The sequence below is a fragment of the Syngnathus typhle genome, linkage group LG3 (genome assembly GCF_033458585.1).
Source record: "Syngnathus typhle isolate RoL2023-S1 ecotype Sweden linkage group LG3, RoL_Styp_1.0, whole genome shotgun sequence".
Classification (NCBI taxonomy): domain Eukaryota; kingdom Metazoa; phylum Chordata; class Actinopteri; order Syngnathiformes; family Syngnathidae; genus Syngnathus; species Syngnathus typhle.
This window is the reverse complement of record NC_083740.1, coordinates 11,407,301-11,422,648: the sequence shown is the minus strand read 5'-3', so window position 1 is coordinate 11,422,648 and position 15,348 is coordinate 11,407,301. Positions and strand designations below refer to the sequence as shown.

The following is a 15,348-nucleotide window of genomic DNA, read 5'->3' as shown; positions in this document are numbered from 1 at the left end:
TAACAAATGAACATTTTAAGTTATGATTTAGCCCAAAGATGTTTTTTTTTAAATGACATTCTGCACAGCTGAACAACATGGATGCAAGACAAAATGACATCCTATTTTGATTAGTTGAAGAAGCAGAAGTCATGCAATGTACTTAATGCATTGATCAACCCTTAAAAACTGAGAACCCGCATGCATATGCAATTTTGAGAAGATTCTTGAGAGATTGCATTCCTGTGTTTCATTTTGTGATCCAAATCTGATTATGTTCTGCAAGTGAGAAAGTGTGACTTTTGATCTTAGACCGGATTTCAGATTTATGTTTGTTGAAACCTTCTTAAAACTGTAAAGAGAAAAACAACGCGGTGCCCCTAGTGGTGTAGTAGTGATTGTACTCCTGGCAGTATATTTCCACCATCATTAACGAAATAACTAAGTAACTAAGTAATTGATAATTAGTTAATTATCTAATTAAATTTATCATTAATTATCCCATATTTGCTACAAATGTAATGTAGCAAATCTGCAGTTGTGTTACGTGGATTATTGCAAAAGTTTGATTAAGATCCAACTACCTGTGAGACTCTGAAGGCATCTGTGATTTGTGATTGAATGAGAAAGTCAAGGAAGGGGGGAGTGGGATGAAGGCTACCGGTTGAGAGACACTCGTTGCTTTCTTTGGCAACACTCGTCATTAATTTTTATTTAAAAAAAAAAAAAAAAGGTATTCATCGACCACTGCAATATATTATCTGTTTTCTCACTGTAACTGGAAAAAGTGTGGTGGATTTCCTGATGGGTTACAGTGAGGATTTAAGGCTGCTTGTCAGCGGGTGTCTTTTCCAGATGGGCTTCCATGGCAAATGTGTTTGTTTTTACATATAATGTATAAATTTGATGACAGACTTGCAAGTAACCTGGCTAGCATTCACATTATTTGTGCAACATTGCCAGATGCTTGATGCAAGTCCACCACCTGATGATTAAGCGCCAGTGCTTTTGCCAAAACATGTGACTGGTAATTAATAGATCTTAAATTAATTCATTAGTGTTGTAAAGTCAAGGATGGTAAAGTCAACAGGTCAACTAGATGATTTGGTTGATTTGGTCTACTAGTGATGAACCTGAAATAAAAACGACTTCAAGTCCTAATATTGTCAAATTTCTCTTTTCCAACTTCTGCTACTGTTTTGTGTGAGCTTAGCAGGGTCAACCTCTCACCTCAGGGATTGGATCAGACAACAAGATGTAGAGCTTCTCGTGTGCACTATCACGAACTCCACACCAGCGGGCCGGGTCAAAGTTCTGCCAGATGCGACCCAGGCATATGGCTACCCATTGGCGAAGCAGTGGGTGGGGGTCTGAAAGTTGCTCCAGGCAATTTGCGATTAGGTTACCCTGCAGACAGGCCTCCTGATGAGAGGAGGGTAGGAGAAAGGATACAGGGTGAGTATAGTGTAAGACATTCACTGGCTGGGAGAATCATAAATCGCACACACAATTCCAAGCTTGGACTCTTTCCACTCATTAGTCGCTAACTCACTGCCAACCTACAACCTCACACTGGCTCGCACGCCAAAGGTTTAGGAGCTTTGTACCAAGAGCACTTATCCACTTGAACCAAATGGACCCTCTTTTTTTAGGTGAACAAAAGCTAATTGGTGCTTGGAAATGTAAGGTCATCTGAAGTGAGATGAAAACATCACCCTCCCCCATAACACCTTGTCGTTTTTGCAAAAACAACAAATGCCGCTCACAAGGTGGATTGAATGGCTTCACGAAAAATACACAGCATCTTCTGCAACCCTTTTATGGTATCTGTAAGAAGTTTTAATTCATTTATTTCATTCAAGTCATCGTATTTGCTTTTTCTGATGATTCATGTGAAAAATTTATAATTTCCTGTTCAGGCGCTTCATGATTTTCCCCTTAAAAACAAATCAGCTCAAAATGGTAAAAACGACGTCACATCCATGAAAGGGTTGTGCATGCTTTCCATCAGGTTTCTCACACATAACCCACCTTTCATATGTTTAATACTATTCGTGTGTTGTTCTATTGTGATACATCACTGCTGAACCCTGGGAGTTATCAGTGACATGTTGGCAATGGCGACACTGTGGTTGTGAGCACAGTTGTTGAATGTAAGAAAGATGAATAATGGAGCTATGAAGCAGGCAGAGAGTCTTGCTGTTATGCTGGAGATCATCTATTATTTACAGGCCCGGGAGAGAGGTAAGGGCATTGAATACACAGGAATATGAAGACAAATTGGTGCTTCTTAGCATGTGCTCGCATTCTCTGATTTGTCACATTTATAGGGGAAGTTCTGAAAGACAAGTTTTACAAGTTGATGAAAGAATAAGTAATTGGGGAGATGAACGAGTGAAATAACATTCCAATTAGACAGAAAAACAACTGCAGAAAGAAGACGACGGATGGCAAATAGGTTTAATGATGGGTATTTGTAACCTCGTACGTGGATCTTTGAGTGCTTTGTGGAAAGGAAGAACTACATCATCTCGGCATTGTCTACTTTGCTGGTTCATTTCTAACAATAAATACTGGCTAACTGGCTAATAACTTGGCTCTTGTCAATGTATATTTACGAGTTAAAAGATGATGAGACAATGTTCAGAAATACATTGCATTCATAATGGCTATTTGTGAAGTAATATGGATTTGATTTCCTACAAGAAATAAACAACGGGTCGTGCTGTACACTCTCTGATGTTGGTTACATCTTTAATGACATCCATACATCTTTAAAGTGGTGTTTTAAGTCACTTAACTGAACAGACTGAATCTTCATCACAGTACGCCGCATCACGATTTTACGTCCATTTTACAGAAAAAAGGTATCTTGACAGTGTATGCAGGGGCGTGGGGTGGCAATTAAATAATCGATTGAATAGTCGATAGGATAATTGATTCTATAATGATTTGTGACAGACCCGTATGTATTCATACCTGTCCTGTGCTATAGCTGTTCACAATAACAGCCAGTATGAAGACAGCCATGGTCCGATGTTCAGCCTAGAAAGTAAAAAAAATATACATATACAACATATTGATATTTGCAAGATGTTTTGAGGAAATATGGTGACTTTCAGTGGTGGTGAGTCAAGAATGATTCACGATTGCCCTCAATTGCACTTTCATAATAGCAATAACAAAAATACTCACGGGCATGTAGCTGTCAGCCAACACAGAGAGGAAGTACTTGTGACCGTTGTCTTTGACCAGGTCAGCTTGACAGGACTACAAAGGTGGAGAAATCAGGATGGAAGAGATTTAACCTTTTGAACGCTTTTCCCCACATTCAACTCAACTCCATATGCAAGTACTTTCTAGGTCAAGGGCAATTCAGTGTGGTCCACAAATCAGAAGGGACCATTTAAATGAATGACAATTTGTAATTATGAAAATATCAGACATGAAGCTTTCCGATATTTCTTCGACAGTAGGTTATTCACAAGCTGGACAGGCTTAGTGGCTACCGCTGGCATTACGCAAAAAGACAGGAGCAAGGGATGGTGTACTTTGGCAGCTGTGTTGTGCACAAAAGCTGGTTCATTGGGCATGCAGCATTGCGTGCTGCCTACTGAGAACAAAATTGCACCGGGGATCACAATGAAGGTCCAGTTCACTGAATAACCAACTTGTACCACTGTACTGACAGTCAAAGGAGCAATATTTGACCATAATAAATACAGCTTTCAGTCACGATAGGAGTGACATTTTCACAGAGGACATCAAGTCTGTTTGGTCTCCAAATTAGCCGCATTTCCCCCAAAAAACAAGGCAAATAGCCAAGAGCAGGCAAACATTTTATTGCCAACTTTAAAACAATATACTATTTAAGCTGTCAGCAAAGTGTGATTAACGTACTCGGAAAGTATGTTTACAGGTCGTGTTCTAAGGCTACAAATTACAGAGTTCAGTGACGGCTGGATCAGGTGTAGTACTCATTACGGAGCATTTTATGCTGGTATAGCATCAAAGTCCAATTTTGGTATGTTGAACCTAGATGTAGATGCAGACTCTACAAATTGGTTCACAAAATGAGAACAAACATACTGGCTGACAAGACAAGACAGGGATCAATACAGATGTAAATTCCATCACAGACTCGCACGTACAAAAACTTACACTGTCCACGGCTAGGATTTTAGCCCAGATGAAAACCAGAAGTGGCCGTAGCTCTCTGGCTGAGCTTTGTAGCAGCTTCAACACATATGGGAAGATTCCAACAGACAGGGCCTAGAAACACAAAAACACTCACTCATACCTTTGTGTTCACTGAAAATGATTTGTTGTAATATTTATGCCTACATGAGAAATAGTGCACCATCAATTGTTGGTCATATGTCACAATTTGGTAAAACTATGTGTATACTAACTGTATATTTCTGGCGTCGGACGGAATCCACGGATTTCCAAAATTACTTTAAAAAAAAAAACGATAATGGCAGGTTTATTCAACCATTAAAATTGTTTGTGGCAAAAGTTTAGAAATGATCTTGGTATTATTTTTATAAATCACAAAAACCTGGCATTTCAAAAGACAGTATACATTAATTTTTCCAACTTACCTCGCTTGCTACGTACCTACCAGCCTATCAAATTTTAGTCAGTAAAACCATGGCACAAAACTTTTACCTCTAATAGTGGATATCTATTGTACAGTATTTTATTAAAGCAACAGACACAGATAGTATTTGATGAACACACCAGACTAACAGCCCAGGGTCCAAGGTCCAGAAAACATCCAAGAAGGTCTAGGGCCCGAAGTCGATGCACTTGGCTGAGAAGGACCTACAGCGGTAGAAAACAGAAGTCAGTGGTCATTTGTGCATCTCCCAAAGCAACAGGAGTAGGACAAAAAAGAGCAAGAAGAGCAGAGAGGTGGAGGCAGTGGAGTCAAACAGATGGCTACCCCACCACTAACTACCATGCTGGCCTCAAGCCACACTTCCTTACTTCCTTATGGAGGTGCCTGCTTGGATAACAAAAATCTAAAAATGTTCACGGGTCAACACAGGTAGTTTGCGCAACACTCGTGCCGAACGGGGCACAAACAACTGTATTCAAGAAGATTATATCTGCTAAAACATTTTGCGCATACAGTAGCGTGTACAAAATGTGCTGTGTGAGGAGTGAACATTCCTGAGCAACTGTCCCACAGAGTGCGTGGGAAAGAGCATATGGAGGAACATAGGCGCACACATGCAAACAGCCCGCCGACACAGGATGTATTATTAGCATATTCTGTGACACCACACATACAGTAGGAGGCGAGGAAAGACCTCCAGGTTACCTTCAGCTTCAAGTACATGGGACATGTTGCATTTAATCTTTAAGAACTATCATTTATTGAACTTTACTTTTATGCATACGTTGTTTGTCCATACATATACATTGTATGTGCAACTTCTTAAGCATAAATTAATTTCATTTTTTTTCTCTTTAGTTTCTTTAGAACAGGGGTGGTTAACTCGTTTTTTTCGCGGGCTGCATTGTAGTCGTAGCTTCTTTTGGAGGGCCACTGTCAACCCAAATAAATGTATGAGCACCTCATGTTATATACAGTAAAAGCGATATACAGTAAAAGCTACATACAGTAAAAACAAACTGACAAATAACTTGTTTTCAAATCAGACAAGGGAAAACTGGTCAACTATTTGGAAAAAAAGATATAAAAGTGAAGACAATTTGCAATTCTAGTAATGACACGAATTTGATGCACAATTTGTCTTTGCGGGCCACATGAAAAGATGTGGCGGGCCGTATCGGGCCCCCGAGCCTTGAGTTTGACACCTGTGCTTTCGAAGATCATTTCCCCAGTATTTATTTGAAAGTGTGTGTAATCTTACAGCGGCTAACAATATTATATTGTATCCCCTCATCATTCAGATGTCACGACAAATACGTTTCCACCTACAAAACTTGATATGAATCTTAAAGCAGCTTTAAGATTACACAACTATGATACAATGTTTTTTCATAATATTACTGCTGCTCCTACCATCCTCTCTCACCTCTGTGTTTGCCTTCACACACCGTAGTTGTACCCAATCAGTGTGGCTTTTCCCACAGCTTTTAACAAGTCTTGGCAGAAGTGTGAACGGAGGACTTAGTCAGCAGGAAATTACCATTCAACACACTGCCACTGCGCTGTGATATAATCCAACACAACAGCGGTAGAACCCGGTGGGATGGGTAGAGAGGAACCCAACAGTTGATGCACACCATCAAGGTTTTGGTACCCTAATTGGGCATTTAAAAATATGTAACAACTATTGGGAACATCAGACACTTTGGTCTTGTTACAGTCTTTGTAGCTGGGCTCTAATGAAGAAAATTAGCCCGCTCGTGTTGCACATATCGGCCGCTCGGGGAGGGAGATTTAAAGAGAAGTAGCGTACAGTAATGGTGTGGAAAGAAGTGCTACAGTGGTAATTTTCCATTCAGTGGAGAACTCTTGCTGATATATGAGTTCAATCAAGATGCAATCGTCATGAGCTAAAGCGGTTTCTCTTGCATAATGGAAGGATAAAGCCTGTTTAAACTCAATTTCCACCTTGGGTTTATCTGTGAAAGGGATGGCATCCTAGAAGCCGCACATTCCTCTTTGTTACTATCGGCCTCATCCTAACCTGGCACTAGACATTAAGCTGAAATGCTCAGCGAGCTGTGGTGTGTGAAAGATAATTAGAGGGGAAAAAAAAATACAACAGGAACACTTCTGTTGAGTTCTCTAAAAGGCTGAATGATGTTTTACGGTAATTTAAAAGGGTTTGGGTTGTGTAGTAGCTATTGCTTCTGAGAACACAATCCTCAACAGTGTAATAATACCGCTATTATCATTCAGCCCCAGAGAAGACTTGGGGTTGAGAGACTTGATGATTAGGTAGATCTCAGTTGAACATAAAACAGCTATACTTAATAATACAGAGGCCGGATGAAGGTTCATGCTTAACACTTCTATTTGACTGCATATACAGTATTCAATACTTTTATTTGATATGGCAGCATGCTATATAGATTTGATTCTGTCATTATTTAAAGTCTTTCAAAAAAGATTTATAGGTCAAAGGCTGCTCTTGCAACATCTACAGATTAGTAGTATCAAATAATTAATCCAGGAAGAAAACTTGTACTATGTGACAAAGTAGGCTACATTAGAATAGTAGAGAGAGAGGATATAAAAAGTCTACACACCCATGTGCAAATGCATTTTTGCAGTATAAAAAGATAAAACATTTCAAAATGTTTTATACTATCTATGTGACCTTCCTGTAAATCTTTTTGAGAGGGGACATTAAAAATAATCAAAGGAGAAAAAAACCCGCCAGGGTGCCACACCCTCTTATACAATAATTGGAGACTTGGCCTTGTTAACTGCGCAATCACATCCAAACTCATGTTAAATGGGAGTCAGCAACAGCCATCATTTAGAGTACCTCTTATTAATTCTAAATAAAGTTTACATGTTCATGCAATTTTTTTTTTTATTGCTTTCTATCTGAAGCCTGAAATGTTTGTGCTAACAGTATTTGGGACTGTTCATACTGTCCTCCACCTAAACTAAGGCCCCAGTTGCAGATAGAGAAAAACAGCCCCAAAGCATGTCACTACCACTATGCTTCTGTGTAAGCATGGTGTTCCTTTGGTGGCGCCAAGTGTGTTTGCAACAAACCTTTAGGGATTGTGGACAAAACAATCAAATCCCTCTGATATTAAACTTAATTTAGAATTAACCAAACACTTCAAATGATGGCAGGTGTGGGCTGACTCCCACATAACATACCTTTTTGAATGTGGCTGGTCATAAGACTAAGAGGGTGTGTACATTTGCGCAACCACATTAGCCCAGTTGTTAATTCTTACATCCTTTTGGGCTGGATGTCACGTTGGTGGGAAAACAGCTTTGAAAAGTATCATCTTGGTCTCAATTTCACACAGAAAAAATAGACATTTAAACAGGATCGTGTCGACTTTTTCCATCCATCAGTTAAGCAATCCACTTTTTTAAAAATCTGGATAGATGGACAGATAAATATGGATATAAATATTTCTTCCATGCTCCAAGGTGTAATTGAGCGCAAGTGCATACCTGCAGGACAATTGGGAGTTGTTCAGGAGGATTCCGGTTCTCTACGCCCATTGTCAACCACACCTGAAAAGCTGTCAGCTGTTCTGCGAAGAAAGGACTGTGCTGTGGAGACAAACATGCGCACATACGTGTGCACCCCACCACACACACACACACATACGCACACACAGACAGCTATGCATAAAAAGCCAATCTGCAGTCAGCATTTCATAACAACCCTGACACATGAGCCAGAGAGTGACAACACATTGCAGTAACGACATAAATCCCGATCTATCAAGATCACCTTTGCCGTATCTCACTCGCTGCTGCCATAGTAGCATGCCTGACTGATTGGTTGCTGGAGGGGTTTGGATCACGCCGAGCGCTAATAGTGCAGCGGGAATTAGGACGGTTAACAACTGTTGATGGATGTCAAAGGGAAGTATCAATGCCTTTCGGCGGAAAGGCCAGATTGATTTGTGCCCAATGAAAGCTTAATAAGTCCCTACACAAGGAAGACTCGCACTATATTAGAGTAAAGATTAAAGTGATGTTTATTGTATATGTTATTGTGACTTTTGGTTTGTCCCATCAGGGTTCAATAGGATCTATGTCCCCATTTGTCCTTATGATTTTCTGGTCTGTTTTAGTTAATCCCAAAGGCGATCACTGATTAATTACCTCAGCTAGTGATATAGTTTTCACCACTGCTTGCGTTAATAACTGGATCCCCCTCAAAATGCAGTGCCAATTTCCTGTGTCAAAAAAAAATTGCCATTGAATTTGGTGCTTATTAGAAGCAAAAGTGGGTCACGTGTGTTTACCATGTCAGAGACCTGTTGCTCCAAGTAAAGGGTCAGATTTGGCAACACCAGTAGGTGTGTAATAAATGAAAACATGAGTTTCACAGGTGCTTTTGAAATAGTTTTTTTGCTTTGTGTAGGAAAAACACACTTACCCTGAAAGCGGTGCCCTCCTCAATGATGGTTGGCAGCTGAGACAAGCAGATATCCACAGCCAGGTCCCACGCTTGCCTGAGAGAGGTGACACATCCGGAACCATTTCTATTAAACATGTCCTCTTTTCACAAACCTGTCATTGTATGCTTTATATTTTCAGCCCGGGGGCCAAGAGAGGGCAGCAAGGAGCCTTTAATCCTCTCATGGTCATCATAACTAATTCATACGGTTATGCAACACAATTTGGACACCTATCTCAGTTTCTCTATTTGACCAGTCTTCCTCTCTCTGCCCGTTCGTGTTTCCAGGCCTCAAAGGAGCTTTTCCATCATAATTAGTGAGCGTTACTGTCAATTGATGGATGCTGACGATTGCACCGCACTGCAATATGATACTCAACAACTCGGGAAGGAAAACAAAAAATGGATCCACTGGTGCGCGATTGCAAAGTCTTTTTTCCAGTTAACCTTCAAAATTTCGGCAAGTATTTTAATAACCGATTGTATTTGATGAATTAGCAATTCTGCTCGCAATTCTGTTGCCATATCAATTCCTCTTGATCATTCCATGAATGAGTTACTGCATTCGCTGCACTCCCGGACAGCATCCCCACAATCCTTCTTAAAGTCCATTGACAGTCGAAATGCAATGATTCATTTTTTATCCTTTCTGATTTAACTGGATTTTAACGTTTCAAAACCAAAAACAGTTCCATGAGCTTAAATACACGGGCACCGTACAAAAGTGTACATTAAGCGATCCAATGGATTGAAACGTGTTTATACCTCGGGCTAAAAAATAAAAAATGGAACATTATAACCTTGGTAGATTGTTTTTTGTTTAATTACAAGATACGAGTGACTTCACATACATGATATTTTAGACATTACAAATATTTTTCGTTTTATTTTGGTGGGGAGGCATGAACTGGCGTTGGCTTGATACTATTTTCCGATATCCAAGACCGATACTGAAGCCGCGAGGATCGGCCAATCCCAATCTTATAAACTGTCCGCTTCTTTTTGTCACTAATAGATGTCAATAATAGGTGGATGTAATTTGCCTTATACTGACTTCAAAAAATTCACTGTGCAACGACTGCTCACGTGATCAGAATACAGGCACATGACAACCTCAGCGATGGCTTTTCTATGCTTTGGGATGTCACACAAAGGGAAGTTTGGTAAAAATAATACATTAGGCTTATGGATTGGATCATGTTATTTTGGCCCGGATCGGATTTGATAGCGATCCAGTGAACCACCGCCCCCCTCATTGGAACAGGTTAATGACGTTTCCATTGATTTCGAGGGTGAAAGTTGATTTGGGATGGAAGTGACATCACTGTATGCATATGGGATGTGCTGTAAATATTGCAACATGGAATAAAGTCACAAAAGATTCCATGGAAAAATGTGAGAAAAATGGCAAGAAAATGTAGATTTCGTAACAAGAGACTGAATTTGAATAAAAAGATCTCCAACTTGGCCAGCGATGTGCAAAATCAAAGGGCCAGAGCAGAAATGCAAGAGAGGAGAGCCAAATCAGCAAAGGCACGCTCACGGGGAGGAGGATGCAGCACCACTTGGGATGACAGCATTAACTCAGGTAACGGGTGCCAATATCAATGAGCAACTCATCACCAAAACCTGTCAGTGTGTGCTTGTGTGTGTGGTGCATGTAAAATGGGGACAGCAGTCAACAGAGGAGTGTAAGGGAGCAGTTGGTGGCTGACTAAGCACTTGTCACCGTTGCCTGCAGAGAGTGGTGCAGTAACACACACTCCCACATTTGTACACACTCTCACACTGAAACTGTCCACAGGGGAGTAATCAGCCTTGGATTTTTCTGCTCTATCCAGTTCAACACCATTTGAATAACAATTGCTGCCCGTGTGCGGGCACGACCATCGATCTAGCAACCCCCAAATTGTTTGATTGCTTCTTTTTATTGTCATTCTACTCATAAATTCCTAATCTCACTTCTATTATTAAAGTGGTCTTTTATTTGTGGCACTTTCACATTTATCGGTCTTGATTTCGACACAGTCTTGTCATTATTCCGTGCTACTAAATACTGCATGTGTTGCAGTGCAGTAGAGCTCTCAATAATTGTTGCCCTGAACATAATGATATACACACAGACCTAACCTAGACTTAAGAGGCAAAAGAAAAACTATTCAGTTCTGCAAGCGCAAAATACTTTACAAAAAGTGGTGCCATGTTGTTATGTTACGCAACAATCTGCCTTGCAAGGAAGGACTGTCGAGAAGGCTTTCTTTGCTTCTCAACGCAAGCCAGATAACGAGTGGGAGGTTGCAGGGATGCGTTTATAGAAAACAAAAAGAAAAAAAAACTATGGAGGGGGAACTGTTTGTGTACAGGTACAAAGTTAATGGAAAAGTGTTTCTTACAGTGTGGAGATACTGTGTTACAAGGAGTACCACTGTGTTTGGGATTACATAAAAAGAGAGAGACTATGATTGAAATTAAATGTACTTTTTAGACAGCTATCTAAAGTTATTATAGTTACCAATAGCAGGTTGATTTGTGTGTGTATGCAGTGACTTCATAACTGACCCCTCAGCATGTGCCCACTTGCATGGCAAATGATCGGCACTTCCACAACAGTCTTCGATAGGCTAGGTTTGTCGAACAAATTAAAAATAAAATACATTTGATGACAAGATGGGTCCAGAGTGAGATTACTTTGCAGGAAAATAATTTAAAAAATAGTCTACTGTCAGATTATACAGACAGTTTCAATATATCCGTTCTGGCTAAAAGCCTATTTACACTCGCATGGGCGCAGTGTCGACTACCGTGGTGAATCACGTGACCACCGCTGACCTCTGTGACCCGTGGCCAACACACGACATGCATATGTCAGAAATTGTTGCTGTGCGTGCAGTGCCGCCCGCACTCTTGTGATTGGCCTATTTAGTCACATGCTACGATGCTGTTCTTCACTATTTTAGATATGTTTCTCAATACTGCAATCTCTAAAACAGAAAAAGAGCAGCTGTGGTGCACAAATATGTGGATTCATACAATGCCACCTCAACCAACTACAAAGAGGCTCAAATGGCAGCCAACTCCTGGCGTGACATTTATGTGGCAGTGGGTTTGGATTTGTTTGAGTTCCAGCAAAGGTGGAAGATCATGAGAGAAAAATTGGTCCGCGTCTAGTTTCGAATTTTGGTCAAAATAAGAACAGAAGGTTAGCGTTTTTGATTTTATGTTTTCTATTAAAAAAAACATTACATTGTAAAGGGAACAAGTCATTGTCAACCCTTTACATTGGTCAAGAAATTGTCAAACAAAAATAAAAATAACACCCATGTGTGTGGACTGGCCAATAGTATGGATTTGTGGAGAGGAAAAAAAAAACCCATTCCAAATTGTACATAGCAGGTTTTCAATGATATCAGAGCTGAAACTAAAAAAGAATTAGGTAATGCAGCATTTCGCATTGCGTTCACACTTCCTGTGCAATGCTTTTAACTGTCCAGCATTTGGGTGGATTTTTCATTTTACAAATGAGCCTCATTAACTTTTGGCTGTTGGCATTTCTATCACTGCACAGCCTTTAGTACAAAAGTTACTTTGTGGTATCATAAAATGTAGATAGTGCCACTCTGTACCTTTTGTCTAACCAAGAATGTATTTTGTCATTTACTGTGGCATGTACTAAAAAACAGATGTGATCACTGAGGACCCTGATACTTTTTTACCTTCTTCACTATTTCAACATGCAAAGCCAGGGCTGTGTTAGTGTGTCTTACCACATGGCATGCATGTATGTTGGAGGCAAGCGAGGGCTGCTGACAGGTGTACAGTTGTATGACCTCATTATCCTCTCTGCTAATAGAAAATTGCGGAACAGGCTGGCCACCAGAAGATCCTGACGAAACAGCTTCTGGAACAAATCTATACGCAGATGCAGATAAAAATTAACACAAATTACAAGGCAGCAAAAAATAGCAGTTACGTATATAGAGAAAATCAAAAATACCAACTACCCAAACTAGAGCAACTCAAAAATGTTAGAAGGTGCACCGTGTATGTGCTTTGTGAATACCGAGGGCCAAGATCTGAAAAAATTAAAATGAATTAGGTTACATTTTTATTTTCATTACGGGATCAGAAGGCACAATGGAGCATTTGGCTATCATGCATTCCTTGTGGGTTTCTTCAAATCCTCTGGCTTCCACCCACCTTAACAACCCAAAATACATTGATGACTAGTCCAGGGTGTACCAATTCTCTCCTGAAGTAATATGGGATGAGCCATACCTCACCTGTCACCATAATGAGCTATAATCAGAAGCAAATAGAACGATGGGACAAGCCAATTTCCTGCAGACCTATGTTTTTTTTATATTACGGAAATTTTATTTTTTTGTTGTATGAGCAAAATTGTATGTGCTGAACGTAAGTAATATTTTGACCGAGCCCATAGCAGAGTTGTACAATAGTCTGGGTGATTTGAATTGGGTGTGCAGCAGAGTATCATTACTGGGATTCTCCTTGACGTGGGTTGCTTCATTAACGGTAGAGCCCCGAGGGTTTAAAAGGCTTTGACAGCCATCAGCATTGTCACATTGTTACTGGTGCTGGGAGTTAGTGTGCTGCATAAAAGACAGGTACGGGTAATGATGATTATTATAATAATAATAATAATTCATCCATTTTCTGTACCGCTTTATCCCCACGGGGGTCGCGGGCTTGCTGGAGCCTATCCCAGCTGTCATCGGGCAGTAGGCGGGGGACACCCTGAACTGGTTGCCAGCCAATCGGAGGGCACACAGAGACGAACAACCATCCGCACTCGCACTCACACCTAGGGGCAATTTGGAGCGCTCAATCGGCCTACCAAGCATGTTTTTGGGGATGTGGGAGGAAACCTGTGCTCGGGGAAAGCCCACGCGGACACGGGGAGAACATGCAAACTCCACACGGGGAGGGCCGGAGGTGGAATCGAACCTGCACCCCCCCTTACTGTGAGGCGGACGTGCTAGCCAGTGCGTCACCGAGCCGCCCTAATAATAATAATAATTATAATAATAATAACTGTGTGCACTGTATAAAAAATGTAAATCCCACAAATGAAATAATACATCTAGCTCAGTCAATGGGCAACTGATGAACAGGCTACAGCGGCCATCGGAGTCAACTGTTCAGTACTAGCCCGAGCCAGGCTGCGGACGGCTCATTCTCCTCTGGTCTCCTCCTCAAGGTCTTTCTAATGCACAGAAAAGCGTAAAGGAGATACTTCAAGATTAAAGTCAAGGGCAGTAGGCGGTGCATAAGCGGTTCAGAGAATGGATGTTCACGATATGACCCTGGGGTGAGTGGATGCAACACCAAGGCTCGTAAGCGGTTTCGTATTGCTGTGTTTGCATCAAAATTAATAGTTGGCGCCACATTAATTCATATTCAATATAGCAAAACTTAGAAACAAATGCTGACCTGGTGTATTGAGAGCCGTTCTCATGTTCACTTGAAAGAACCCGCACATAATTATCAATTAGTAATTGTCAGAGACTAATGGCCTGTTAATCACTGAATACACTAGCCGAAGGCATGGCAGTAAGAGCTCACGGAGGAGCAACAACGCAAGGAAGAGTGAAAAAAAACGGGGGACAGCAGGGAAAAGAGTTATATCTTGACACAGACATTAGCCAGAGGCACTTTTTCTCATTGCCAAGCTTAAATATAAGTTATTTGGAAGCTGTTTTTTTTCCCTTTGGTCTTCTAACATTTTTGGAGCTCTATGGAGATTAAATAAATAAAAGAATACATTTAGTTTCTTAATAAAATTACAGCTTTGTAAATAAATTTATTTATCTCTGCTTTTAGACAAGAAAATAAAGTTGACTGTTATACACATTGTGAATTTTAGAAATAAAATCTGTTGATCTGCAAGTTTTTAGTTACCAAACAAACACCCTCTTGAACTCAAGCGGTACATCTACACCATTACTGTTGCAATGCGTCATTATTACTCTAGTATTATTTGAAATTGTAGGGAAGTTTGCTTATGCATGCAGAGCCACACCTCGGGGCAACACGTTCCAAGCAATGGTATCAGTGATGGCTGTGAAAATCCAGTTGAGTTCTCCGAGGGGCGTGCGCCTGTCGTTGAGTCTGCCAGGGATCCTGCACACAACATAACAACACAGATGGCTCGGTGTCAGCAACTCATTGTCACGTCACATAGATGACTCAGAACACAAAGTGGCAATCACTCGACATTGTGATCTCACATATTTGAGGGTATTTACATTTACAGACGCTT

At 40.6% G+C, this 15,348-nt stretch overlaps 1 protein-coding gene across 4 annotated transcripts in view; it reads right to left on the bottom strand.

Annotated features, from left to right (window-relative positions):
* The window catches only part of rptor (regulatory associated protein of MTOR, complex 1), a 90,249-nt gene that overhangs the window by 41,095 nt on the left and 33,806 nt on the right, over positions 1 to 15,348 (bottom strand). For all 4 annotated transcript variants that reach the window (XM_061274430.1, XM_061274433.1, XM_061274432.1 and 1 more), the window contains exons 9-17: positions 15,109 to 15,209; positions 12,833 to 12,977; positions 9,048 to 9,123; positions 8,108 to 8,209; positions 4,723 to 4,806; positions 4,141 to 4,251; positions 3,175 to 3,249; positions 2,959 to 3,024; positions 1,210 to 1,401 (exon numbers count right to left, since the gene is read on the bottom strand). In XM_061274430.1, coding sequence (XP_061130414.1) covers positions 1,210 to 1,401; positions 2,959 to 3,024; positions 3,175 to 3,249; positions 4,141 to 4,251; positions 4,723 to 4,806; positions 8,108 to 8,209; positions 9,048 to 9,123; positions 12,833 to 12,977; positions 15,109 to 15,209 — 952 coding nt within the window. The remainder of the gene's footprint in view (positions 1 to 1,209; positions 1,402 to 2,958; positions 3,025 to 3,174; positions 3,250 to 4,140; positions 4,252 to 4,722; positions 4,807 to 8,107; positions 8,210 to 9,047; positions 9,124 to 12,832; positions 12,978 to 15,108; positions 15,210 to 15,348) is intronic.